The following is a 27482-nucleotide window of genomic DNA, read 5'->3' as shown; positions in this document are numbered from 1 at the left end:
TGGATCAGCGGTGGGGTACAAGACTTTGCATTTGCTGGACTACTCAGCCAATACCTGATCACACGACAAATTCCTAAAATTGTCATTAGAAATTGATTTTTGCAATTTGAGCTATTTTTCTAAATTCTTAAAAGTCCTGCTAGGGCCTTGTGTTAGTCCCTGTTAGCATTTCTTTTAGAGTTTAAAAGTTTTGTTAAAGTTTGAATTAGGTTCTAGAACTAGTTTTAGATTCTTAAAAAGTATTCCAACTTTTAGAAACCTAATGCCTGGTGCAGATGAGAATGTGGTGGAACTCGACCTCACACCTTACCTCCATCTAAAGATGAGGGAGCTAAGGTCTCTCTGCAAAATAAAGAAAATCCCAGTTGGCATAAGACCCTCCAAACAACAGCTCCAGAAGCTTTTGGCAGAGTTTGAAAAAGCCAACCCCTCTGAGGATGACAACCCAGAGGATGATGATAGTGAACTGGAGGAGAATTCCCCCCTTCCAGTCCTAATTATTGAGATCAGGGACCCTTAATCCCTGACTCCAAACATAATAGTCAGAGATGCTGCTTCCCCCACAGGAGGGGCAAGCACCTCTGGAATCACTGAGGATAGCTTCAGTGAAGAGGACCTCCTGTTAGCCAGGATGGCCAAAAGATTGGCTTTGGTGAGACAGCTCCTAGCCATAGAAAGGGAAAGACAAGAGATGGTTTTTGGTCCCATCCATGGTGGCAGCAACATAAATAGGGTCAGAGATTCTCCTGACATGTTGAAAATCCCAACAGGGATTGTAACTAAATATGAAGATGGTGATGACATCACCAAATGGTTTCACAGCTTTTGAGAGGGCTTGTGCAACCAGAAAAGTAAACAGATCTCACTGGGGTGCTCTCCTTTGGGAAATGTTCACTGGAAAGTGTAGGGATAGACTCCTCACACTCTCTGGAAAAGATGCAGAATCTTATGACCTCATGAAGGGAACCCTGATTGAGGGCTTTGGATTCTCCACTGAGGAGTATAGAATTAGATTCAGGGGGGCTCAAAAAACCTCGAGCCAGACCTGGGTTGATTTTGTGGACTACTCAGTGAAAACACTGGATGGTTGGATTCAAGGCAGTGGTGTAAATGATTATGATGGGCTGTACAATTTATTTGTGAAAGAACACCTATTAAGTAATTGTTAAAATGATAAACTGCATCAGCATCTGGTAGACCTAGGACCAATTTCTCCCCAAGAATTGGGAAAGAAGGCGGACCATTGGGTCAAGACTAGGGTGACCAAGACTTCCACAGGGGGTGACCAAAAGAAAGGGGTCACAAAGCCTCCCCAGGGGAAGAGTGTTGAGACATCCAAAAACAAAAATAGTAAAGAGTCTTCTACAGGCCCCCAAAAACCTGCACAGGAGGGTGGGCCCAGAGCCTCTTCACAAAACAATTTTGGGTACAAGGGTAAAAACTTTGATCCCAAAAAGGCCTGGTGTCGTAGCTGTAATCAGCCTGGACACCAAACTGGAGACAAGGCCTGTCCCAAGAAAAGTACCACTTCTAACTCCACTCCAGCTAACACTGGAATGGCCAGTCTCCAAGTGGGATCAACAGTGTGCCCAGAGCAAATCAGGGGTCACACTGAAGCTACATTAGTCTCTGAGGGTGGGGTGGATTTAGCCACACTGGCTGCCTGGCCTACTAACATGCAAAAATACAGGCAGCAGCTCTTAATTAATGGGACAAGTGTAGAAGGCCTGAGGGATACAGGTGCCAGTGTCACCATGGTGACAGAGAAACTGGTTTCCCCTGGTCAATACCTGGCTGGACAAACTTATCCAGTCACCAACGCTGACAATCAGACTAAAGTACATCCCATGGCTATGGTAACTTTAGAGTGGGGAGGGGTCAAAGGCCTGAAACAGGTGGTGGTCTCCTCAAATATCCCAGTAGACTGTTCGCTTGGAAATGACCTGGAGTCCTCAGCATGGGCTGAGGTAGAACTGAAAACCCATGCAGCCATGCTGGGTATCCCTGAACTGGTGTGTGTCAAGACAAGGGCACAGTGCAAGGCTCAGGGTGAAAAAGTAGAGCTGGAGCCTGGAAAAAGGGCCCAGCCTACCAAGAGAAAAGGAAAGACAGCTGGGAAACCAGCTGCAACACAACAACAAAAAGAGAACCTCTCTTCTCAGGAAGAAGTTCTGCCCTCTGAGGGAACTGAGCCTCTAGAGTTAGAAACTTATCAGGTTGAGCTCTTAGGCCCAGGGGGACCCTCAAGGGAGCAGTTGTGTAAGGGGCAAGAAACCTGTCCCTCTCTTGAAGGCCTTAGGCAGCAAGCTGCTGAAGAGTCCAATGGCTAGAAAACTGGAACACATAGGGTCTATTGGGAAGATGGACTCCTTTACACTGAGGCAAGAGATCCCAAACCTGGTGCCACTAGGAGAGTGGTAGTGCCTCAGGAGTTTAGGGAGTTCATACTGACCTTAGCCCATGATATTCCTCTTGCTGGGCATTTGGGACAAACCAAGATGTGGGAGAGACTAGTCAACCACTTCTACTGGACCAACATGTCCCAGAAAGTCAAGGAGTTTTGTGTCTCCTGTACCACTTGTCAAGCCAGTGGTAAGACAGGTGTACACCCAAAGGCCCCCCTCATTCCACTTCCAGTGGTGGGGGTCCCCATTGAAAGAGTGGGTGTGGACATAGTGGGTCCACTTGAACCTCCCACAGCCTCAGGAAATATGTACATACTAGTAGTAGTGGATCATGCTACTAGATACCCTGAAGCTATTCCCCTTAGGTCGACTACTGCCCCTGCAGTAGCCAAGGCCCTCATTTGTATTTTTACCAGAGTGGGGTTTCCTAAGGAGGTGGTGTCTGACAGAGGTACCAACTTCATGTCAGCATACCTGAAACACATGTGGAATGAGTGTGGAGTGACTTATAAATTCACTACACCCTATCATCCACAAACTAATGGCCTTGTTGAGAGATTCAACAAGACATTAAAAGGCATGATCATGGGGCTCCCAGAAAAACTCAAAAGGAGATGGGATGTCCTCCTGCCATGTCTGCTTTTCGCTTACAGAGAGGTCCTCAGAAGGGAGTAGGGTTCTCACCCTTTGAACTTCTGTTTGGCCACCCTGTAAGGGTACCACTAGCTCTTGTAAAAAAAGGCTGGGAGAGACCTCTTCATGAGCCTAAACAAGACATAGTGGACTATGTACCTGGCCTACGTTCAAGGATGGCAGAGTACATGGAAAAGGCAAGTAAAAACCTTGAGGCCATCCAACAGCTCCAGAGGTTTTGGTATGACCAAAAGGCTGCACTGGTTGAATTTCAACCAGGGCAGAAAGTCTGGGTTTTGGAGCCTGTGGCTCCCAGGGCACTTCAGGACAGATGGAGTGGCCCTTACCCAGTGCTAGAAAAGAAGAGTCAGGTCACCTACCTGGTGGACCTAGGCATTAGCAGGAGTCCCAAGAGGGTGATCCATGAGAACCGCCTTAAGCTCTTCCATGACAGGGCTGATGTGAATCTGTTGATGGTAACAGATGAGGACCAGGAAGCTGAGAGTGAACCTCTCCCTGATCTCCTCTCATCAAACCCTAAAGATGGCTCAGTTGATGGAGTGATCTACTCAGACACCCTCTCTAGCCAACAGCAATCTGATTGTAGGAAGGTCCTGCAACAGTTTGCTGAGCTCTTTTCCCTAACCCCTGGTCAGACACACCTGTGTACCCATGATGTGGACACTGGAGACAGCATGCCTGTCAAAAACAAAATATTCAGACCGTCTGACCAAGTTAAGGAAAGCATCAAAGTGGAAGTCCACAAGATGCTGGAACTGGGAGTAATTGAGCACTCTGACAGCCCCTGGGCTAGCCCAGTGGTCTTAGTCCCCAAACCTCACACCAAAGATGGAAAGAGAGATGAGGTTTTGTGTGGATTACAGAGGACTTAATTCTGTCACCAAGACAGATGCCCATCCCATTCCAAGGGCTGATCAACTGATTGATAAATTAGGTGCTGCCAAATTCTTAAGTACCTTTGACTTAACAGCAGGGTACTGGCAAATCAAAATGGCACCAGGAGCAAAAGAAAAGACAGCATTCTCCACACCTGATGGGCATTATCAGTTTACTATTATGCCCTTTGGTTTAAAGAATGCCCCTGCCACCTTCCAAAGGTTGGTGAATCAAGTCCTTGCTGGCTTGGAGTCCTTTAGTGCAGCTTATCTTGACGATATTGCTCTCTTTAGCTCCAGCTGGCAGGATCACCTGGTCCACCTGAAGAAGGTTTTGGAGGCTCTGCAATCAGCAGGCCTCTCTATCAAAGCATCCAAATGCCAGATAGGGCAGGGAACTGTGGTTTACTTGGGACACCTTGTAGGTGGAGGCCAAGTTCAGCCACTCAAGCCTAAGATCCAGACTATTCTGGACTGGGCAGCTCCAAAAACCCAGACTCAAGTCAGGGCATTCCTTGGCTTGACTGGGTACTACAGGAGGTTTGTGAAGGGATATGGATCCATAGTGACAGCCCTCACAGAACTTACCTCCAAGAAAATGCCCAAGAAAGTAAACTGGACTGTAGAATGCCAACAGGCCTTTGACACCCTGAAACAAGCAATGTGCACAGTACCAGTTCTAAAAGCTCCAGATTACTCCAAGCAGTTCATTGTGCAGACAGATGCCTCTGAACATGGGATAGGGGCAGTTTTGTCCCAAACAAATGATGATGGCCTTGACCAGCCTGTTGCTTTCATTAGCAGGAGGTTACTCCCCAGGGAGTAGCGTTGGAGTGCCATTGAGAGGGAGGCCTTTGCTGTGGTTTGGTCCCTGAAGAAGCTGAGACCATACCTCTTTGGTACTCACTTTGTAGTTCAAACTGACCACAGACCTCTCAGATGGCTGATGCAAATGAAAGGTGAAAATCCAAAACTGTTGAGGTGGTCCATCTCCCTACAGGGAATGGACTTTATAGTGGAACACAGACCTGGGACTGCCCATGCCAATGCAGATGGCCTTTCCAGGTTCTTCCACTTAGAAAATGAAGACTCTCTTGGGAAAAGTTAGTCTCATCCTCTTTCGTTTGGGGGGGAGGGGGTTGTGTAAGGAAATGCCTCCTTGGCATGGTTACGCCCTGACTTTTTGCCTTTGCTGATGCTATGTTTTGATTTGAAAGTGTGCTGAGGCCTGCTAACCAGGCCCCAGCACCAGTGTTCTTTCCCTAACCTGTACTTTTGTTTTCACAATTGGCACACCCTGGCATCCAGGTAAGTCCCTTGTAACTGGTACCCCTGGTACCAAGGGCCCTGATGCCAGGGAAGGTCTGTAAGGGCTGCAGCATATCTTATGCCACCCTAGGGACCCCTCACTCAGCACAGACACACTGCTTGCCAGCTTGTGTGTGCTGGTGAGGACAAAACGAGTAAGTCGACATGGAACTCCCCTCAGGGTGCCATGCCAGCCTCACACTGCCTATGCAGTATAGATAAGTCACCCCTCTAGCAGGCCTTACAGCCCTAAGGCAGGGTGCACTATACCATAGGTGAGGGCACAAGTGCATGAGCACTGTGCCCCTACAGTGTCAAAGCAAAACCTTACACATTGTAAGTGCATGGTAGCCATAAGAGTATATGGTCTGGGAGTCTGTCAAACACGAACTCCACAGCACCATAATGGCTACACTGAAAACTGGGAAGTTTGGTATCAAACCTCTCGGCACAATAAATGCACACTGATGCCAGTGTACATTTTATTGTAACATACACCCCAGAGGGCACCTTAGAGGTGCCCCCTGAAACCTTAACCAACTACCCGTGTAGGCTGACTGGTTTTAGCAGCCTGCCACACTCAAAACATGTTGCTGGCCACATGGGGAGAGTGCCTTTGTCACTCTGTGGCTAGTAACAAAGCCTGTACTGGGTGGAGATGCTTATCACCTCCCCCTTGCAGGACTGTAACACCTGGCGGTGAGCCTCAAAGGCTCACCCCCTTTGTTACAGCGCCCCAGGGCATTCCAGCTAGTGGAGTTGCCCGCCCCCTCCGGCCACGGCCCCACTTTTGGCGGCAAGGCCGGAGGAGATAATGAGAAAAACAAGGAGGAGTCACTGGCCAGTCAGGACAGCCCCTAAGGCAACCTGAGCTGAAGTGACTCTGACTTTTAGGAATCCTCCATCTTGCAGATGGAGGATCCCCCCAATAGGGATAGGAATGTGACCCCCTCCCCTTGGGAGGAGGCACAAAGAGGGTGTAGCCACCCTCGGGGCTAGTAGCCATTGGCTACTGCCCTCCCAGACCTAAACACCCCCCTAAATTCTGTATTTAGGGGCTCCCCTGAACGTAGGAACTCAGATTCCTGCAACCTAAGAAGAAGAGGACTGCTAAGCTGAAAAACCCTGCAGAGAAGATGGAGACACCAACTGCTTTGGCCCCAGCTCTACCGGCCTGTCTCCCCACTTCTAAAGACACTGCTCCAGCAACGCTTTCCCCAGGGACCAGCGACCTCTGAAGCCTCAGAGGACTGCCCTGCATCTAGAAGGACCAAGAACTCCAGAGGACAGCGGCTCTGTTCACCAAAGACTGCAACTTTGCAACAAAGAAGCAACTTTGAAACAACTTGTGTTTCCCGCCGGAAGCGTGAGACTTGGCACTCTGCACCCGACGCCCCCGGCTCGACTTGTGGAGAACAAACACTTCAGGGAGGACTTCCCGGCGACTGTGAGACCGTGAGTAGCCAGAGTTGCCCCCCCCCTGAGCCCCCACAGCGACGCCTGCAGAGGGAATCCCGAGGCTTCCCCTGACCGCGACTGCCTGCTTCTAAGAACCCGATGCCTGGTAGGGACACTGCGCCCGCAGCCCTCAGGACCTGAAGGATCCAACCTCCAGTACAGGAGTGACCCCCAGGTGGCCCTCTCCCTTACCCAGGTGGTGGCTACCCCGAGGAGCCCCCCCCCCCCCCCCCCCCCCCCCCCCCCCCTCCCTTGCCTGCCTGCATCGCTGAAGAGACCCCTTGGTCTCCCATTGCTTTCTATTACAAACCCGACGCTTGTTTGCACACTGCACCCGGCCGCCCCCGTGCCGCTGAGGGTGTACTTTCTGTGTGGACTTGTGTCCCCCCCCGGTGCCCTACAAAACCCCCCTGGTCTGCCCTCCGAAGACGCGGGTACTTACCTGCTGGCAGACTGGAACCGGGGCACCCCCTTCTCCATTGAAGCCTATGCGTTTTGGGCACCACTTTGACCTCTGCACCTGACCGGCCCTGAGCTGCTGGTGTGGTAACTTTGGGATTGCTCTGAACCCCCAACGGTGGGCTACCTTGGACCCAAACTTGAACCCCGTAGGTGGTTTACTTACCTGCAAAAACTAACAAACTCTTACTCCCCCTAGGAACTGTGAAAATTGCACTGTCTAGTTTTAAAATAGCTATATGTGATTTATGTGAAAAGTATATATGCTATTTTGATTATTCAAAGTTCCTAAAATACCTACCTGCAATACCTTTCATTTGAAGTATTACAAGAAAAATTTGAACCTGTGGTTCTTAAAATAAACTACGAATATATATTTTTCTATACAAAAACCTATTGGCCTGGAATTGTCTCTGAGTGTGTGTTCCTCGATTATTGCCTGTGTGTGTACAACAAATGCTTAACACTACTCCTTTGATAAGCCTACTGCTCGACCACACTACCACAAAATACAGCATTAGATTTATCTCTTTTTGCCACTATCTTACCTCTAAGGGGAACCCTTGGACTCTGTGCATACTATTCCTTACTTTGAAATAGTGCATACAGAGCCAACTTCCTACACAATATATATATATATATATATATATATATATATATATATATATATATATATATATATATATATATAGTTATATATATATATATATATATAGTTATATATATATATATATATATATATATATATATATATAGTTATATCAATCCATGTAGATAAATATATCTACCTACATGGATATATCTATAGATCTATCTATCTATCTACCTACATGGATATATCTATCCATGTAGTGCATACAGAGCCAACTTCACGCGCACGCGCACACACACGCGCACACGCACGCACACACACACACACGCACACACACCAGAAGCGCACACACACACACCAGAAGCGCACACACACACACCAGAAGCGCACACACACACACCAGAAGCGCACACACACACACCAGAAGCGCACACACACACACCAGAAGCACACACACACACCAGAAGCACACACACACACCAGAAGCACACACACACACCAGAAGCACACACACACACCAGAAGCACACACACACACCAGAAGCACACACACACACCAGAAGCACACACACACCAGAAGCACACACACACCAGAAGCACACACTCAATGACTTGACTCCAAACCAATGGTTTTTATATTGCAAATATGTATTTTCTAAATTTATTTGTAGGACCACAAGGTTCAAGTTGTAGGTACGTACCTTAAAAATGTTGTATTTCACACAGGCGTCAACAGTACTTTGTTTGAAATAGGTAAGTAATACAGTTTTGGAATTATTGGCAAAAAGCTATTTCAAAAATGGACCCAGTGCAATTTTCAAATAGTTCCTGGGAAGAAGAAATGCTAGGTTGGTTTACAGGTAAGTGCAACACATAGTTTCAGTTTCCGGGTTTTAGTAAGTACTCCGGTTGAGGGTTCAAGTTAACCTAAACATCCACCACCAGCAACACCGGGCCGGCTGGAATTCAGTCAGCCAGCAGGTAAGTACCCGCTACTCGGAGGGCAGACCACTACTCATAGACTGCAGGCGAGATCCAGGTGGGGATGTCTCAGGCACACCACCAGTTGGACAGGGAGGAGGGCCCCTGCTGAACGTTGAGGCACTGGGGAGGTCGGTTTCTCCAAGGCCTGGGGCTGCGGGTGCAGTGTGTCCCTTAGGTGTCGGATATCTCTGTCTGGAACTTGCAGTTGGGGGGTGTGGGATGAGGGGGGGGGGGGGGGGGAAAGGTCCATGGGATTCCCTCTGCAGGTGTGGTTGTGAAGGGGAGGGGGGGGGCACTTACTCGCAATCACCTGGGGACCCTCTCTTGCTGGGTTGACCACCTGGACACTAGCTGTGGACATCGGGGGCACAGGGGTCCAGACTTGCGCATCCGGAGTGGGGTGGGAGTCCTTGGTTGTAGGTTTTCTTAGACGTAGATGCTGTCCTCGGGAGTTCTTAGTCCTTTTGGGTGCAAGGCACTCCTCTGGAGTTGGCAGAGGTTGCTGGGCCTGCTGGACCCGTGACTGGTCTTTTTTGTAGGTTCTTTGAAGCAGGAGACAGGCCGGTATAGCTGGGGCCAAAGCAGTTGTTGTCTTCCTTCTCCTCTGATGGGGGTTTCAGCTTAGCAGTCCTTCTTCTTCTTGTAGGTTGCCAGGAATCTGGTGAGCTGGGTTCAGGGAAGCCCTTAAATACAAGATTTAGGGGTGTTAAGGGGTCTGAGGGCAGTAGCCGATCGCTACTGTCCTTGAGGGTGGCTACACACTTCCTGTGCCCCCACACCCTTTAGGGAGGGGTCAGATTCCTAACCCTATTGGTACCTGTCCTCCAGGCTGTATTTTGTGTGCATGGCATCCTGAGGGGGATGCCATGTCGACTTTGCCTCTTTCTCCCCACCAACACACACAATCTGCAATGGCAGTGTGCATGCGTTAGGTGAGGGGTCCCTTATGGTGGCACAACATATGCTGCAGCCCTTAGGGACCTTCCCTGGTCACAGGGCCCTTGGTACCACTGGTACCTTTTACAAGGGACTTATCTGTGTGCCAGGGGTGTGCCAATTGTGGAAACAATGGTACATTTTAGGTGAAAGAACACTGGTGCTGGGGCCTGGTTAGCAGGGTCCCAGCACACTTCTCAGTCAAGTTAGCATCAGTATCAGGAAAAAGTGGGGGGTAACTGCAACAGGGAGCCATTTCCTTACACAGGGCATTTCTCAAATAGACGTCTTTTTTACACACTGCCTTACATTTGGAAGGAAAAAATGTAGAGAAAGACAAGGGGCAATAACACTTGTTTTGCTATTCTGTGTTCCCCCATGTCTCCCGATAAAAATGGTACCTCACTTGTGTGGGTAGGTCTAGCGCCCACGAAAGGAAATGGCTCAAAACACAGCGTGGACGCATCACATTTTTTCACAGAAAACAGAGGTGTTTTTTGCAAAGTGCCTACCTGTGGATTGTGGCCTCTAGCTCAGTCGGCACCTGGGGAAACCTAGCAAACCAGTGCATTTTTGAAGACTAGACACCTAGGGGAATCCAAGATGGGTGACTTGTGGGGATCTGACCAGGTTCTGTTACCCAGAATCCTTTGCAAACCTCAAATTTGACCAAAAAAAAACTTTTTCCTCATTTCGGTGACATAGTTCTGGAATCTGAGAGGAGCCACAAATTTCCTTCCACCCAGCGTTCCCCCAAGTCTCCCGATAAAAATGGTACCTCACTTGTGTGGGTAGGCCTAGCGCCCACGAAAAGAAATACCCCAAAACACTATCTGGACACATCAAAATGATCTAATACAAAACTACTTGTTTTTGCAGGGGGGCACCTGCGTTTTTGGTCGTGGGCTCAGCAGCCTTCTTGGGAAACCTACCAAACCCAGACATTTCTGAAAACTAGACACCCGAGGGAGTCCAGTGAGGTGTGACTTGCGTGGATCCCCCAATGTTTTCTTACCCAGAATCCTCAGCAAACCTCAAATTTAGCTAAAAAATCAAATTTTTCCCTCATTTTTGTGTGGGATCACAGCACTGGGACACATTTCATACCACCCAATGTTCCCCTCAGTCTCCCGGTAAAAATGATAACTCTTTTGTGTAGGTGGGCCAAGTGCTTGTGAAAGGGAAGAGACAAAAACGTGTCGATATTGAGGGTGAACAAAGGGGGTCCAAAAGGGCAGTTTGCAAAAAAACATTTTTAGGCTGACAAGTGCAGCAGAATTTTTATCGGTATAGATGAGACAATGCTGGGTGGTAGGAATTTTGTGGATTCCTGCAGGTTCCGAAAGGTTCCATCACAAAAACGAGGGAAAAATGTGATTTCCAGCAAAGTTGGAGGTTTGCAGGGGATTATGGGTACAAAAATGGTGCAGGGTGCATGTGAAACACACCACCCTGGAATCACCCAGATGTTTAGTTTTCAGATGTGTCTAGGTCTTGTGGATTTTTCTACATGGCAGCGTCCCAAAGTCCATAAATTGCAGCCCTCACCATTCCAAGTGGGACGATTTTGAGTTACCAAGTTCTCATGGCCCAAATGTAAAACCAAAACCCCAAATAATCAAATGTCTTCTTGCTTGCAGTGGGATAAGATGTTTTAGAGTGCGGGGGAAAGCTTCAGTTGAGGTGGGGGCGTAACCGGGCCCATACAGGTTGGTAGCCACCACCCCAATATATATATATATATTTTTAATTCCCTGGCATCTAGTAGACTTTCTGCCCCCGGGGTGTGGACCAAGGGTAATTGCCCCATCTGCCCACTGGTGGGCAGAACAACTTTGGCCCCATTTATTTGGGGTGGGGGTATGGCCATACCCCCACCCTCTTATTTTTGGAAAATAAAACTTCCCTGGCCTCTGGTGGGCTTTCTGCCCCCTGCCGCCTTGGGGGCAGATGGGCCTTCCAAAAATAGGCCCATCAGCCCCCAATGAGGGGCACATATGGCCAACAGTAATGTGCCCCCATGGGGAGCGACCTTACCCAAGGGGCTGCCCCCCTAAAGAAAACACAGGCATACACACACCAATCCATGGTGCCCAAATAGTTTCTGCCCCCATGGGGGCAGATTGGCCTAACAAAAATCTGCCGATCTGCCCAGAAATGGTCTAAATACAATTTGCCCCCCAGGGGAGCGACCCTTGCCTAATAGGTTGCTCCCCATCTCTAAAATTTTTTTTAAAAACAAACAAACAAAAAAAAATTGCCATGGCGCCTAGAGGTTTCTGCCCCTCCCCTCCCCGTGGGGCAGATCGCCCTAATAACAATAGGCCGATCTGCCCTCTCTAAAATAAATGATCACCCCCTGCCCCTCCAACCCCCCCGGGGAACGACCCTTGCCTACGGGGTCGCTCCCCTTGCGTGATATTGGTGCAAAAAAAAACAACAAAAAAAACAGTGCCTAGTTGTTTCTGCCCCCCTTGGGGGCAGATTGACCTAAAATCGGCCGATCTGCCCCCAAGGGGGGCAGAAATGGTCTAAACACAATTTGCCCCCCCAGGTGAGCGACCCTTGCCTAATGGGTCGCTCCCCATCTCTAAATTTAATAAAAAATAAAATTTGCCCTGCCGCCTAGAGGTTTCTACCCCCCGCCCCCCTGGGGGCAGATTGGCCTAATAATAGCAATAACAGGACCTGACAAGCTGCTTCCAAGAAGAAAGGAGTCTTCAGCAACATTGTTTCCAGGGATCCTGCCATCTTTGCAACATTTCCCTCACTGTACATCCTCAGAAGACTACAACACTTCAGCCTGCACAAGAAGAAGAAATCTCCCTTGGAGTGAAGGAGTCACTCTACTGCAACCGCAGGCACCTACAACAAGTGACGACCGGCTGCGTGGATCCCTTCTGCTGCTGAGCTGTGAGGTTCCTGCATCACAGGTGGTGGTTCGGAGTAGTCCTCTTGGTCCTCTCTGCTAACTTTGGTGGAGGTAAGCCTTTGCCTTCCATCACAGGACAGTACCCCTGTGCACTGTCTCTTGGGGCTGCCTTGGGCTGTTTCATCTCCTCCAAGGGATCTTCAGGTGATGTGTAGTTCCAGCCCCTGGGACTCCATCCTGCAAGGCACAGCCTCCTGTGTGGTTCTTTTGCGGCGTAGGATCCTTTTTCGTAGTGCTGCATGGGTTTTTTCTGCGACTCCGTTGTCCCCGTCCTGTGGGACACTTGTGGGTGCTGCACCTTTGGAGACTCTGCGACGCTGAGGGTCCCTTGTGACTCCCCCTTCTGGGTTGAGTCCTTCTGGGTCTTGCTGGTCCCTGTCAGCACCTCTTTTTGCCTTTGCCAAGGCTTGTTGGTGGAATTCATGCGCTGACACACATCTGCAATCTTCCTTCCAGCTTGGGGCTTCATCTGCATCAGTCAGGAACTCTTCACCAGCTCCAGGGCTGTAGTACTGACCTGTTCTTCATTACCGTCAACCAACTCCTGCATCCACAGCTGGGTGGATAGCTCCTACTCCTCCTGGACTCCACTGTGACTCTTAGACTTTGTCACCCCTCTTCACAGGTCTTCTTTCTTCAGGAATCCACCTCTTGTTTTCTTGCAGTCCTCTGTGTGTGTCTTTTTTTCTTTTCCTCATTTTGGGTGGTGTGGAAAATCCAGTGTTTTACTCCTGCGTTCCTGGTTCCTGGGGAGTACTGTTGCTTACCTCTGTGGTTTTCTAGTATTCCCTGCTCCCTTCTACACATTTTACTTACCTAGATGGGGGTACCTTGTTCGTATTCCTGTTTTTTAGTATGTGGATTGTGCTCCCCCTGGGTCACTATTGGTTATTAGTTTGCGCTGTTTTCTAACCATTTCTATGCCTATTTCTGATTACTAGTGTATATTTTTAGTGTATTACATACCTCCTAAGGGTGGATTACTTTCTAGTATTTTGTGGTGATTTGTTCCAAACTTAAAGTACCTTTATATTTATACTACTAGGTGTTTTCTTTCATGTGTGTAAGTGCTGTTTAACTACAGTGGTATTGCATGAGCTTTGCATGTCTCCTAGATAAGCCTTGGCTGCTTATCCACATCTACCTCTAGAGAGCCCGGCTTCTAGACACTGCCTACACTTCACTGAGAGGGGATACCTGTACCGGGTATAACGTGCAAGTACCATAGGTACACACAACACCTCGGGTAGCTTCCTACAGGCTGCCATCTGGGAGATGTGGAGATCAGAGGACTCTGGTTTCCAGCTGGATCAGGACTCCACTTCAACCTCCTGGAGCTCCAGGTGATCCGGCTAGCATTGAATGCATTTCTTCCCTCTGTCAGGGGGAAATTAGTTCAGGTGTTCAGGCAACACCACTGCCATGTGGTACTGCAACAAGCAAGGGGGGAGGGGTCGTGAACCCTTTGTCAAGAATCCCTGCATCTCTGAACGTGGCTGGAACAGCAGGGCATATGCCTGGTGGTTCAACACCTGGCAGGTTTTCTGAACGCCAGGACAGACAAACTTGGCCATTGATTGCTAGCTGATCACGAGTGACATCTCCATCGGAGCTGGCACAAGGACTCTTTCTGCAGTGGGGAGAGCCTTGGATAGATCTGTTTGCCTCCTAAGGAAAAGGCGCAATGTGACCAGTATTGGGTGTTGGAGTTTCCAAGGCAGCAATCGCTCGGTGAAGCTTTTCGTCGCAAGTGGAGTTCAGGCTCCTTGTACGCCTTTCTGCCCATACTACTTCTGCCAGGAGTCATGAAGATAAAGAATGACCGGGCTCAAGTTATCCTTGTGGCTCCAAACTGGGCAAGGAGAGTCTTGTATTCCAAGCTTCTGCACTTGAGCACCGATCCTTCGGTCAGTGTGCCCGTTTGGGAGGATCTTCTGTTGCAGCAGCAGAGGAGGGTCCTCCACCCGAATCTTTCAACACTTAGCCTTCTTCTGTGAGGATTGAGTGGCCACAGATGACAGCCTTTGACCTTCCTCCTGAAGTCTGTAATGTTATTCTGGCAGCCAGGCATTCCTTTACCAAAGCTGTTAGGGAAAAAAATGTAAAATATTATACAGAGAAGTCTCTAGATCTTCTTTCTGCTTCTCTGTCTGATGTTCTTCTTTTGATTCTGTACTTTGGCCAGCAGGGCTCTGCACGGGCACTCTTAAGGGATATCTATCTGCTCTATCTGCGGCTGCCTGACCAACTTTCTATATTTAAGTCCCCTATTTTAATTAGGTCTCTTAAAGGGCTTGTGGATATGTTTCCGCCTTTGCCCTTCATTATGCCTCAGTGGGACCTGAACCTGGTTCTTACATTTCTGATGTGTGATCTGTTTTTGACACTTCATAATTGTCCCCTCAGGCTGCTCACCCTCATAACAGCCTTTCCGTGGCCATATCATCTGCCTGGAGATGAGTGTTATCCAAACCTCCATAATCTCAGTGCTTCTTGATAGTGGTGCTTCGCTCCTGTGCCTCTTTCCTCCCAAATTTGATGGCCCCATTTCATTTGGGACAGACTGTCACCATGCCCACCTTCTTTGCTCCCCCTCATCTGCCTAAGGTTGATGAGTGATTCCACCATCTGGAGTGAAAAAGAGCATTGTCGTTCTACCTTGATTGCACAAAATAGTTCTGGGTGGATGGCTAACTTGTTGTGGGATATGTGGGAGCAGGAAAGGTGGAGCAGTACGAAACTAACCATTTCGGGCTGGGTCGTTCTTTGTATAATGTGCTACGCACTGCACAAAAGGTAGCCTCCCGAGGGCTTGAGGACCCATTCCACAAGGTGTAAAGCTGCAACAATGGCTTGGGCTCACTTTGTTCCAGTTCTGGACATTTTGTCAGGCAGCAACATGGGCATCAGTGCACATGTTTACAAAACATTACTGCCTAGACAGTCAGGTCTGCAGAAACAGGCATTTCACCCGTTCTGCATGCAGGACTTCTAGTGTAGGAAAATGTTACTGCAGCCCACCGCCAACATGGTGTGGCTTGGGTACCTTTTCAAAGGTAAGGAATCTGCAGCTAGAAGTCTCTATCAATTGAAGAAGTTACTTACCTTCAGTATCTCATTATCTGGTAGAGACTATATCTAGCTGTAGATTCCTAACACCCACCCATGCCTCCCCTCTCAGCAGACTCATTCACTAGGGTTAGGGTAATTTCTTTCAGGGCCCTAGTTTTGAATCACAATCTTAAATTAATTTCATGGCTTTTTGCTCCTGGCATGGAAAGTTGTGAAAAAAGTCACTGACATCTGCCTGCCTCGGTGGTGTCTATATAGGTGACTGCGACATCACATCCAGCACTGAGAATGGCACGTGGAATCAAGCGAAGCCACCTGACAGTGCACACAAGGGTACTGCTCAAGCAGAAGTTTTTTCTGGATCTAGTCTGACACCTGGGGAAATTCAAAGGAATGAATTTGCATCTAGATATAGGGCCTGATTATGACATTGGCGGACGGGATTACTCTGTCTCAAACGTGATGGATACCCCTCCCGCAGTATTACAAGTTTCATTACATTCTATGGAACTGGTAAAATGATGGACAGGATATCCGTCACTTTTGGGCCGGAGTAATCCTGTCCGCCAAGGTCGTAATTAGGCCCATAGTATCTACTAGATAATACATAACCGAAGATAAGTAACTTGTTAAGACAACTTGCATTTTAACACATCATCAGTTTAAGGGCTAGAGTTGTATAAGTTTAAAGAGAGACTGTCCTGTACTCGAGAGTGCTGATGTCAGTCTTATATTGAACTTTGAAAACTTACTAGTACAAATTTGGAAGTCACTGTGGCTTTTAGACGTACAATCATACTTGGTTCTGTACCCCAGCAACCCAGCTTGGTTCTGGATCATATTTCTTACTGTGTCTTCGTTATGCTAGTTGTTTTAAAACATGAATCAGTAGTTTTTTGCCCATATAATATTGGCAGTTTTGGCATCTGAGTGGATCCACTTCTTGTTCTAAAACATGCTCGAATTTTCCGTATCGTGGGTCATTTGTTAATTTGTTTAATTGTATCATAAGTGTTGTGAGGATCGCTAGAGGAGCTGACCTGCACATTAGGAGTGGAAATACTTTTGTTAGTTAACTGATCTCATCCTAGCTAGGCCAACTATAGTGAAAATAAGTTAAAAAAAAAAAAAACACACAACAGGCCAATAACTCATAAATAAACTGTTGTATTGCACTTTAAACGTTATAATATTTAAAGTTTTTTGATCATGGTGTTTTGACTTCAGCACTAGTCCAGCCATCATAAATGGGATTTGCCATAGATTGCAGAGTAATTTGGAAATCAGATTCTCATTTGGCAGTTAATACCTGACTTCTAAATTTAATCTACTTAAAGTAAATATTATACAGAATTGTATTAATCCGGTGTGCTTAAAGTAATTACTTTTACCAACTGTTCATGTATTTCAGAGCTTAAATTCACAAATATGTCATGTATTTCGACATTACAGGCTTACAAATATCTTCGTGAAGAAGTGAAAACATTTCAAGGGAAACCCATCAAGGTAAAACAGTTGTGGAAATCCAATCCTGCTTTACTTTTTGTTTTTTGAAAGTTCTAATATTTCTATACTGTGTTTGCTGCAGGCACGGATAAAAGCAAAGGCAATAGCTATAAACACATTTTTGCCAAAGAATGGGTATAGACCGCTGGACGTGAACCTTTACTCTCAGCAGCGTTATACAACATCCTTTTATTTACCTCCAGTATACAGTCCACAACAACAGTTTCCTCTGTACAGCCTAATTACACCGCAAACCTGGTCAACAGCACACAGTTATCTTGATCCTTCATTGGTAAGTTTTAAACCCATTAACTATAGTTTGTGTTTGTGGAGGAGATTAGCACTGCATTCAACATGATTGTTTCCTTATGGTTTGTGTAGCAGCTGGCTTATATTTAATATTAACATGGGTTATCTATACAGTGCAAGTTCACACTTTGGGGCATGTTGGCCCTGATTATCTGATATTTGTTGTTACCATACTCGGTGGTTCTTAATTTTTTTGCCCCGGAAAATATTAAAGACATATTCTGCATTTTGCGGTGCTAGTCTCTTCCAGTGAATGTCCTAAAACACTTTATCAAGTGGCTGCATCTGCTCTAGTCTCCTTGGAGATTTGATTGTTAAGCATGTCGATTAACTGAAAACATTCTGCCAACAATGCGCTCTTGATGCTTTTTCCTCAGACGGGAAAACATTTGCAAAAATGATTTAAGGATCCTTATGCTCAAACCCTATGGCTGTTCTATTTATTTATTTTTTGCATGATTTTACTTTTTTGATTCCTGTGCATTCTACTTACTGGTTTGTAGTTGGAGGGTACTGTAATGTTAGAGTACGATGAGGCAAGGGTAATCATGTGGCTTCATGTAACAAGGTTATCCTGTTTCCAGTTGTATGCGTTCATTTACCATATCTTTGCATTCTGCATTTGTAGGATTGGTTCATTTTAATTGAATCCATGATTCATGGTTTCAGTCCTAATAAGGAACTTTTGATAACCCTAGATGTGAAGTCCCTTTATGCCAATATTGCTCAGAAAGCCACACTGCAGGTTGCTGAAATGCCCAGGGAAAAGCAATTAGAATACACCAATCTCTGTTGGCTCCTGGACAAATTGGCCTTACAGTGAACTTCTTACAATTTGAAAATACAGTTAAGCATTAGATTGGTGGGGCACCTATGAGCAGCAAATGTATGGCAAACATAGCTTCCCTTCATGTACATGACTTTGAAAGTAGATATATTTAAGATGCAGCAAGTTACTTTTGAACTTCTTAGCTGCTGTTACTCAGAATCCTTTGCAAACCTCAAAATGTGGCCAAAAAAACACGTTTTCCACACATTTCGGTGACACAAAGTTCTGGAATCTGAGAGGAGCCACAAATTTCCTTCCACCCAGTGTTCCCCCAAGTCTCCCGATAAAAATGGTACCTCACTTGTGTGGGTAGGACTAGTGCCTGCGACAGGAATAGATCACACAACGGTCAATGTTGGTACTTACATGAGGCAACTGTTGACCCTGGGATGATCCATTCCTTACGCAGGCACTAGGTGTAGGCACTAACGTGGGGTAGTGTTTTTATCAGGACAGGTGAGGAATCACTGGGTCCTCTGGGTTTTGTGGATCGCAGCATCTTTCTGTAGTTTGTGTGACAGAAATGCAAGACAAATAGTTTTTATTCATCATTTCAGCTTTGCAGGGTATTCTGGGTAAGAAAACTTTGGGGAATCCACACAAGTCACACCTCTGTGGACTCCCCCGGGTGTCTAGTTTCCAGAAATGTTTGGGTTTAAGTATGTTTTCCTATATAGCTGCCGAAACCAGGACCAAAAACACAGGTGCCTGCCTTACAAAACCAGTTTGTTTTGTGAAAGATAATTTTGATGTCTCCACAATACAATTTGGGCAGTGGAGTTTGGGGCTGAACGAAATTGGGGAGCTCCCAAGAGAGCACACTCTCTGTGCTTGCCCCCGCATTCACCTACACTCTGGGTTGGGCTAACCCACTATTGCCCTGTTGCACAGACTGTGCTTGCGAAGGGAACACCGGACTGCCATCATCACCTCCCTCACAATTTACTGGAAGGAGTTATCCAATGGGACTCCTCCAACTGAAAAATCACTCCCAGAGTTTGCACCATTGTCCTATCCCTCAGATGCTGTCTCAGTATCTGCTGTCTCAATCTCTGATCCTATGTCAGAGCTGTCCTCTGTAACCCGAGTGACGTCAGCAGCAGTCATCCATCAAGGTGCCATCTCTGCTATTGGCTGAACTGTTGCTATAAAACCTCTAGCCTACATAGACAGTCACAAAATTGCTGGTGTGGGTGTGATATACGTGCAACAGTAGAGGCCACCTTACCTGCGCTTTTTCCCTCAATCAGCACGTTCTTTCAAGACACTCAAACACCTTGTCACATACCATTCGTCACAGCCTTTAGCACCTCCTGCGCCCAGTCCAACAATCATTATTGGTGCTCCCACTCCCATGTCCTCCTCCTCGGATTCCCTCATTACCACCCAGCAAACGTGCTCTTCATCTCTCCATAGCCACCCCGCACATACTTTTCATTTGTATTATAGCGCAGGTAGTGGCTGACTTTACTAATGTACTCAGCTATTTACATAAAATACAGATTTGCTCTTTGCAGTAGTCATATAAACCTTCTGCACTTACTTGACTTTTTTATTGCTGCCTAAAAGCTACAGTTGAAAGGCGTCAGTTGAAGTATGTGCACTGCTTTGAAGACGCAAGCTGCAACTGCAAGACAACTGGTGGCATATCGTATATATATATATAATCACTTTTATATGTGGGTCTGGTTTTCCTGGGGGCCGATTGCACTGACAAGTGATCTATATATTAATAGATCTCTATATAGATATATCTATCTACATGGATATATCTATAGAAAGATCTATATATATATATATATATATATATGTTCGGTGGCATGTGTAGCTGCAGATACACATGCTGTGCACATCCCGCCATCTGGTGTTGGGCTCGGAGTGTTACAAGTTGTTTTTCTTCAAAGAAGTCTTTTCGAGTCACGAGATCGAGGGACTCCTCCCATTTCGGCTCCATTGCGCATGGGCGTCGACTCCATCTTAGATTGTTTTTTTTCCGCCATCGGGTTCGGACGTGTTCTTTTTCGCTCCATGTTTCGGGTCGGAAAGTTAGTTAGAATCTCGGAAAAATCGTCGGTATTGTTTGCGTTCGGTATCGGGTTCGTTATAACAGATCAACACCGACTTTTGAAGAGCTCCGGTGGCCCTTCGGGGTTTTTTCGATCCCCCCGTCGGGGCCTGGTCGGCCTGGCCACGTGTCTCTTCAAAGCTGATGGAACGGACCCTATTCCGCTTCTGCCCAAAATGCCATAACAAGTATCCATATACAGATCAGCATCTGGTCTGTAACTTGTCTCTGTCTCCAGAGCACAAGGAGGATACCTGTGAAGCCTGTCGAGCGTTTCGGTCGAGGAAGACATTAAGAGACCGAAAAGCAAGAAGACTGCAGATGGCGTCGGTGCCGACAGGACAAGGGCGTTTCGAGGAGGAAGAAGAAGAAAGCTTCTCCATCCATGAATCGGACTCGGACGAGCTCGATCCCGAAGAAACGCCGAAAACCGTGAGTAAGACATCGAAACATAAAACTCACGAGAAGACAACAAAAGCCCAGGGGACGCCACCGCCAACAGGCCATGGCTTAACCCGAAAGATAGGTGACCGATCATTGGCACCGAAAAAGGGCATGCATGTGGCGAAGTCATCCGACTCCGGTCGAGATACCGCCACACAGCAATCTCGGGCCCGAGACACTGGCCCCGAACAGATTCGGCACCGAGACAGTGGCACCGAAATGGTTAGTCACCGAGAAACCACGACGCCGAAAATAAAGAAGGTTGCCTCGGAGCCCAAAAAGGCGACCGAAAAGATTTCGATTCCGAAACATCCAGCCTCGCAACCGAAAACAGGTTGCTACACAGAGGAACAGGGATTGTCCTCCCAGATGCAAGGACATAAGTTCGGAGAGGAACTTAAATCTGTTGAGCCAGACTGCACTCAAAGAAGGCTCCACATTCAAAAAGACACAGGGAAGATAAGCACTCTTCCCCCAATTAAGATGAAAAGAAGACTTGCCTTTCAAGAAAAGGACAAGCAGCCACAGGCAAAGGTGGCAAGACAAACAACTCCACCACCATCTCCACCACCATCAATGCACACATCACCGGTAGCCACTCCACCACTGATGCAATCCCCGACACATACTGCAATGAGTCAAGATGATCCTGATGCATGGGACCTTTATGATGCTCCTGTATCAGATAACAGCCCAGATTGTTACCCTACAAGGCCGTCGCCACCTGAAGACAGTACATCCTACACCCAGGTGGTCTCAAGGGCAGCTGCGTTTCATAACGTCACCTTGCATTCAGAACCAATTGAGGATGACTTTTTATTTAATACACTCTCCTCCACTCATAGCCAATACCAAAGCTTACCTATGCTCCCAGGAATGCTAAAACATTCAAAACAAATATTTCAGGAGCCTGTTAAAGGCAGAGCCATAACTCCAAGGGTGGAAAAAAAGTATAAGCCACCACCAACAGACCCTGTTTATATTACGCAGCAATTAACACCAGATTCTGTGGTTGTTGGGGCAGCTCGCAAGAGAGCAAACTCTCATACCTCGGGAGATGCACCACCTCCAGACAAGGAGAGTCGCAAATTCGATGCTGCGGGTAAAAGAGTGGCAGCACAAGCAGCAAACCAATGGTGTATTGCCAATTCACAAGCACTTTTGGCAAGATACGATAGAGCTCATTGGGACGAAATGCAGCATTTCATAGAACACTTACCCAGAGAGTTCCAGAAAAGGGCACAACAAGTGGTAGAAGAAGGACAATGTATCTCCAATAATCAGATACGGTCATCAATGGACGCAGCAGATACAGCTGCAAGGACAGTAAATACTGCAATAACAATAAGGAGACACGCATGGTTGCGTACGTCAGGATTCAAGCCGGAAATACAACAAGCCGTGCTGAATATGCCCTTTAATGAACAGCAGTTGTTTGGGCCGGAAGTCGACACTGCTATTGAAAAACTCAAAAAAGATACTGATACCGCAAAAGCCATGGGCACACTCTACTCCCCGCAAAGCAGAGGCACATTTCGCAAAACACCATTTAGGGGAGGGTTTCGAGGTCAACCTACAGAGGCCACAACCTCACAAGCAAGGCCCACTTATCAAAGCCAATACCAGCGAGGAGGTTTTCGGGGGCAATATAGAGGGGCACAATTCCCAAAAAACAGAGGGAAGTTCCAAAGCCCCAAAACCCCTCAAAACAAACAGTGACTTCCAAGTCACACATCCCCAACACATAACACCTGTGGGGGGGAAACTAAGACAATTTTACAAACATTGAGAGGAGATAACAACAGACACTTGGGTACTGGCAATTATCCAGCATGGTTATTGCATAGAATTTCTCAAATTCCCTCCAAACGTGCCACCGAAAACACACAATATGTCAAAACAACATATAGATCTTCTAGGACTAGAAGTTCAGGCATTACTACTAAAAGAAGCAATAGAATTAGTACCAGAACACCAGAAAGGAACAGGAGTTTACTCTCTGTACTTTCTCATACCCAAAAAAGACAAGACTCTGAGACCTATATTAGATCTCCGAACATTAAATACCTACATCAAATCAGATCACTTTCACATGGTGACATTACAAGACGTAATCCCACTACTCAAACCACAAGACTACATGACAACACTAGACCTAAAGGATGCATATTTCCATATACCGATACATCCTTCACACAGAAAGTACTTAAGGTTTGTATTCCAAGGAACACATTACCAATTCAAGGTGTTGCCATTCGGAATAACAACTGCGCCAAGAGTTTTTACAAAGTGCCTAGCAGTCGTAGCTGCACATATCAGAAGGCAAGCAAATACATTTGTTCCCGTACCTAGACGATTGGTTAATCAAAACCAACACTCTAGAAAGGTGTTCACAACACACAAAGTATGTCATAGAAACCCTACACAAACTAGGTTTCTCAATCAACTACACAAAGTCACACCTTCTGCCGTGTCAAACACAGCAATACTTAGGGGTGACAATCAACACAGCAAAAGGGATTGCCACTCCAAGTCCACAAAGGGTTCAGGCATTTCACAATGTAATACAGGCCATGTATCCAAATCAAAAAATACAAGTCAAAAAGGTGATGAAACTCCTAGGCATGATGTCCTCATGCATAGCCATTGTCCCAAACGCAAGGTTGCACATGCGGCCCTTACAACAGTGCCTAGCATAACAGTGGTCACAGGCACAGGGTCAAATTCTAGATCTGGTGTTGGTAGACTGCCAAACACAAACCTCGCTTCAATAGTGGAACAGTATAAATTTAAACCAAGGGCGACCTTTCCAAGACCCAGTGCCACACTACGTAATAACAACAGATGCCTCCATGATAGGGTGGGGAGCACACCTCAATCAATACAGCATCCAAGGACAATGGGACACTCACCAAAAACAGTTTCACATAAATCACTTAGAACTATTGGCAGTATTTCTAGCGCTGAAAGCATTTCAACCCATAATAAGCTACAAACACATTCTTGTCAAAACAGACAACATGACAACGATGTATTACCTAAACAAACAGGGAGGCACACACTCAACACAGTTGTGTCTCCTGGCACAGAAAATATGGCATTGGGCGATTCACAACCACATTCGCCTAATAGCACAATTTATTCCAGGAATTCAGAACCAGCTAGCGGACAATTTTTCTCGGGATCACCAACAGATCCACGAATGGGAGATTCACCCCCAAATACTGAATACTTACTTCCAAAGTTGGGGAACGCCACAAATAGATCTATTTGCAACAAAGGAAAACGCAAAATGCCAAAACTTCGCATCCGGGTACCCACATCCTCTATCCAAAGGCAATGTTCTATCATGAATTGGTCAGGGATATTTACTTACGCTTTCCCCCTCTACCGCTCATTCCATTTCTAGTCAACAAACTGCGTCAAAACAAACTCATACTTATTGCACCAGCATGGGCACGTCAACCCTGGTGCACAACGCTGTTAGATCTCTCATTAGTGCCACATATCAAACTCCCCAACAGACCAGATCTGTTAACCTAAAACAAACAGCTGATCAGGCATCTGGATCCCGAAATGCTCAATCTAGCGATTTGGCTCCTGAAGTCATAGAGTTTGGATATCAACTACCAACTGAATGTATGGAAGTAATTAAACAGGCAAGAGAGCCCACTACCAGGCAGTGTTATGCAAACAAATGGAAAAAGTTTGTGTATTACTGTCAATCTAAACAAATTTCCCCTCTTTCATCGTCAATACAAGACATTGTAAGTTATTTGCTTCATTTACAAAAAGCAAATCTAGCCTTTTCATCCATTAAAATACATCTCACTGCAATCTCTGCGTATTTGCAAAATATACAACACAGCTCTTTATTTAGAGTCCCTGTTATCAAAGCCTTCATAGAAGGATTAAAATGCATTATTCCACCTAGAACACCTCCAGTGCCTTTGTGGAATCTAAACATAGTACTCACACGACTCATGGGTCCACCATTTGAACCTGTGCATTCATGTCAAATTCAATAGCTAATATGGAAAGTTGCCTTCCTAGTTGCAATCACTTCATTAAGAAGAGTTCGTGAAATACAAGCTTTCACTATTCAAGAACCATTCATACAAGTACACAAACATAAAGTTGTACTTCGAACAAACCCACAATTTCTCCCAACGGTTATATCACCGTTTCATATCAATCAAACAGTGGAACTACCAGTCTTCTTCCCACAGCCAGACTGTATCAGAAAGAGCCCTGCATACATTAGACATTAAAAGAGCACTAATGTATTCCATAGATAGAACTCTAAACCATTTAGGAAAACCAAGCAATTATTTGTGGCGTTCCAAAAACCACATACTGGTAACCCTATCTCAAAGCAAGGGCTAGCTAGATGGATAGTAAAATGCACCCAAACGTGTTAACTAAAAGCTAAAAGGCAGCTATTAATTACACCTAAGGCACACTCTACCCGCAAAAAAGGAGCTACAATGGCTTTCTTAGGAAACATACCAATGACCGAAATCTGTAAAGCAGCCACTTGGTCAACACTGCATACATTTACCAAGCATTACTGTGTAGATGTGTTAGCAACACAACAGGCCACGGTAGGACAGGCTGTACTAAGAACAATATTTCAAACAACTTCAACTCCTACAGGCTAACCACCGCATATGGGAGGTAAAACTGCTTTGTAGTCTATGCATAGCATGTGTATCTGCAGTTACACATGCCATCAAACGGAAAATGTCTCTTACCCAGTGTACATCTGTTCGTGGCATGTTCCAGTACAGAATCACATGCACCCTCCCATCTCCCCGGGAGCCTATAGCCGTTTAATTTCAACATTCACTTGTACATATGTATATATATATATTAACACTGTCGTCGGCGTGGTCACTCAGCACCAGATCGCCGGTGGTGCTGCACTTTGAACGAGCGTCACTGTGTTCTATAATCCACACTTGCCTTCAATGCTGAATTGAGGAAGCAGCACTCCAGAGCGTGTATTCATAAATGTTGTTATACGAGCACAACAGGAACTCGTTCCGGCATAACTGCCTTCATCGGCCTGCTGGCTGCCATTTTAATTCACTATTATACATTTTAACACAATCGTCTTTTTTCCTGTCAATTCTGCTGTAATCAAATTTCTCACATTCATAAAGTCAAAATTTAGGCGAATTTGGTTGTGAATTGCCCAATGCCAAATCTTTTGTGCTAGCAGGCTTAACTGCGTGGAGTGCGTCCCCCCCTGCTTGTTTAGATAATACATTGTTGTCATGTTGTCTGTTTTGACGAGAATGTATTTGTGAACTATTATTGGTTGGAAAGCTTTTAGTGCTTGAAAAACTGCTAGAAGTTCTAGGTGATTGATATGCAGTTTTGTTTGATGTACGTTCCATTGTCCTTGTATGCTGTGTTGATCGAGGTGTGCTCCCCACCCTGTCATGGAAGCATCTGTTGTTATTACGTATTGTGGCACTGGGTCTTGGAAAGGCCGCCCCTTGTTTAAATTTATGTTCCACCACAGAAGCGAGAGGTAAGTTTGGCGGTCTATTAACACCAGATCTAGAAGGTGACCCTGTGCTTGAGACCACTGTGATGCTAGGCATTGTTGTAAGGGCCTCATGTGCAGTCTTGCGTTTGGGACAATGGCTATGCATGATGACATCATGCCTAGGAGTTGTAATACCATCTTTGCTTGTATCTTTTGTGTTGGATACATGCGTTGTATGATGGTGTTGAAATTTCGAATTCTTTGTGGACTTGGAGTGGCTACTCCTTTTGATGTGTCTATTATGGCTCCCAGGTATTGTTGTACCTTGCGTGGCAGAATTTTGGATTTTGTGAAATTGACGGTGAACCCTAGTTTGAAGAGGGTTTGTATGATATGATTTGTGTGATTTGAGCACTCTATTAACGAATGGGCCTTGATTAGCCAGTCGTCTAGATATGGGAACACATGTATCTGCTGCCTTCTTATGTGTGCTGCGACTACCGCTAGACATTTGGTAAAGACTCTTGGTGCGGTTGTTAATCCGAAAGGCAGTACCTTGAATTGGTAATGTATTCCTTTGAATACAAACCTTAGGTATTTCCTGTGCGATGGGTGTATTGGTATATGGAAATAAGCATCCTTGAGGTCTAAAGTTGCCATGTAGTCGTGTAGTTTTAGCAATGGCAATACTTCTTGTAGTGTGACCATGTGGAAGTGGTCTGATTTGATGAAAGTGTTCACTACTCTGAGGTCTAGGATTGGTCTCAGCGTTTTGTCCTTTTTTGGTATCAGAAAGTACAGTGAGTAAACTCCTGTGTTTATTTGTGTGTTTGGCACTAATTCGATTGCATTCTTTTGCAATAGTGCCTGCACTTCTATCTCCAGGAGATTGGAATGGTGTGTTGTTAAATTTTGTGCTTTTGGTGGTATGTTTGGAGGGAATTGTAGAAATTCTATGCAATAACCATGTTGGATAATTGCTAGAACCCAAGTGTCTGTAGTGATTTCCTCCCATGCTTTGTAATAATGACCTATTCTTCCCCCCACTGGTGTTGTGTGGAGGGGGTGAGTGACATGTGAGTCACTGTTTAGTAGTAGGGGTTTTGGGGCTTTGAAATCTTCCTCTATTTCTAGGGAATTGCCCTCCTCTATATTGTC

At 46.1% G+C, this 27482-nt stretch overlaps 1 protein-coding gene across 7 annotated transcripts in view; it reads left to right on the top strand.

The window, feature by feature from the left end:
- LARP4B (La ribonucleoprotein 4B) overlaps nucleotides 1-27482 on the top strand; it is an 857205-nt gene that overhangs the window by 390908 nt on the left and 438815 nt on the right. For all 7 annotated transcript variants that reach the window (XM_069211182.1, XM_069211183.1, XM_069211184.1 and 4 more), the window contains 2 exons: nucleotides 17127-17180; nucleotides 17263-17472. In XM_069211182.1, the coding sequence (XP_069067283.1) occupies nucleotides 17127-17180; nucleotides 17263-17472 (264 nt within the window). The remainder of the gene's footprint in view (nucleotides 1-17126; nucleotides 17181-17262; nucleotides 17473-27482) is intronic.

The sequence above is a fragment of the Pleurodeles waltl genome, chromosome 10 (assembly GCF_031143425.1).
Source record: "Pleurodeles waltl isolate 20211129_DDA chromosome 10, aPleWal1.hap1.20221129, whole genome shotgun sequence".
Lineage (NCBI taxonomy): Eukaryota > Metazoa > Chordata > Amphibia > Caudata > Salamandridae > Pleurodeles > Pleurodeles waltl.
This window is presented reverse-complemented; position numbering and strand designations above follow the sequence as displayed.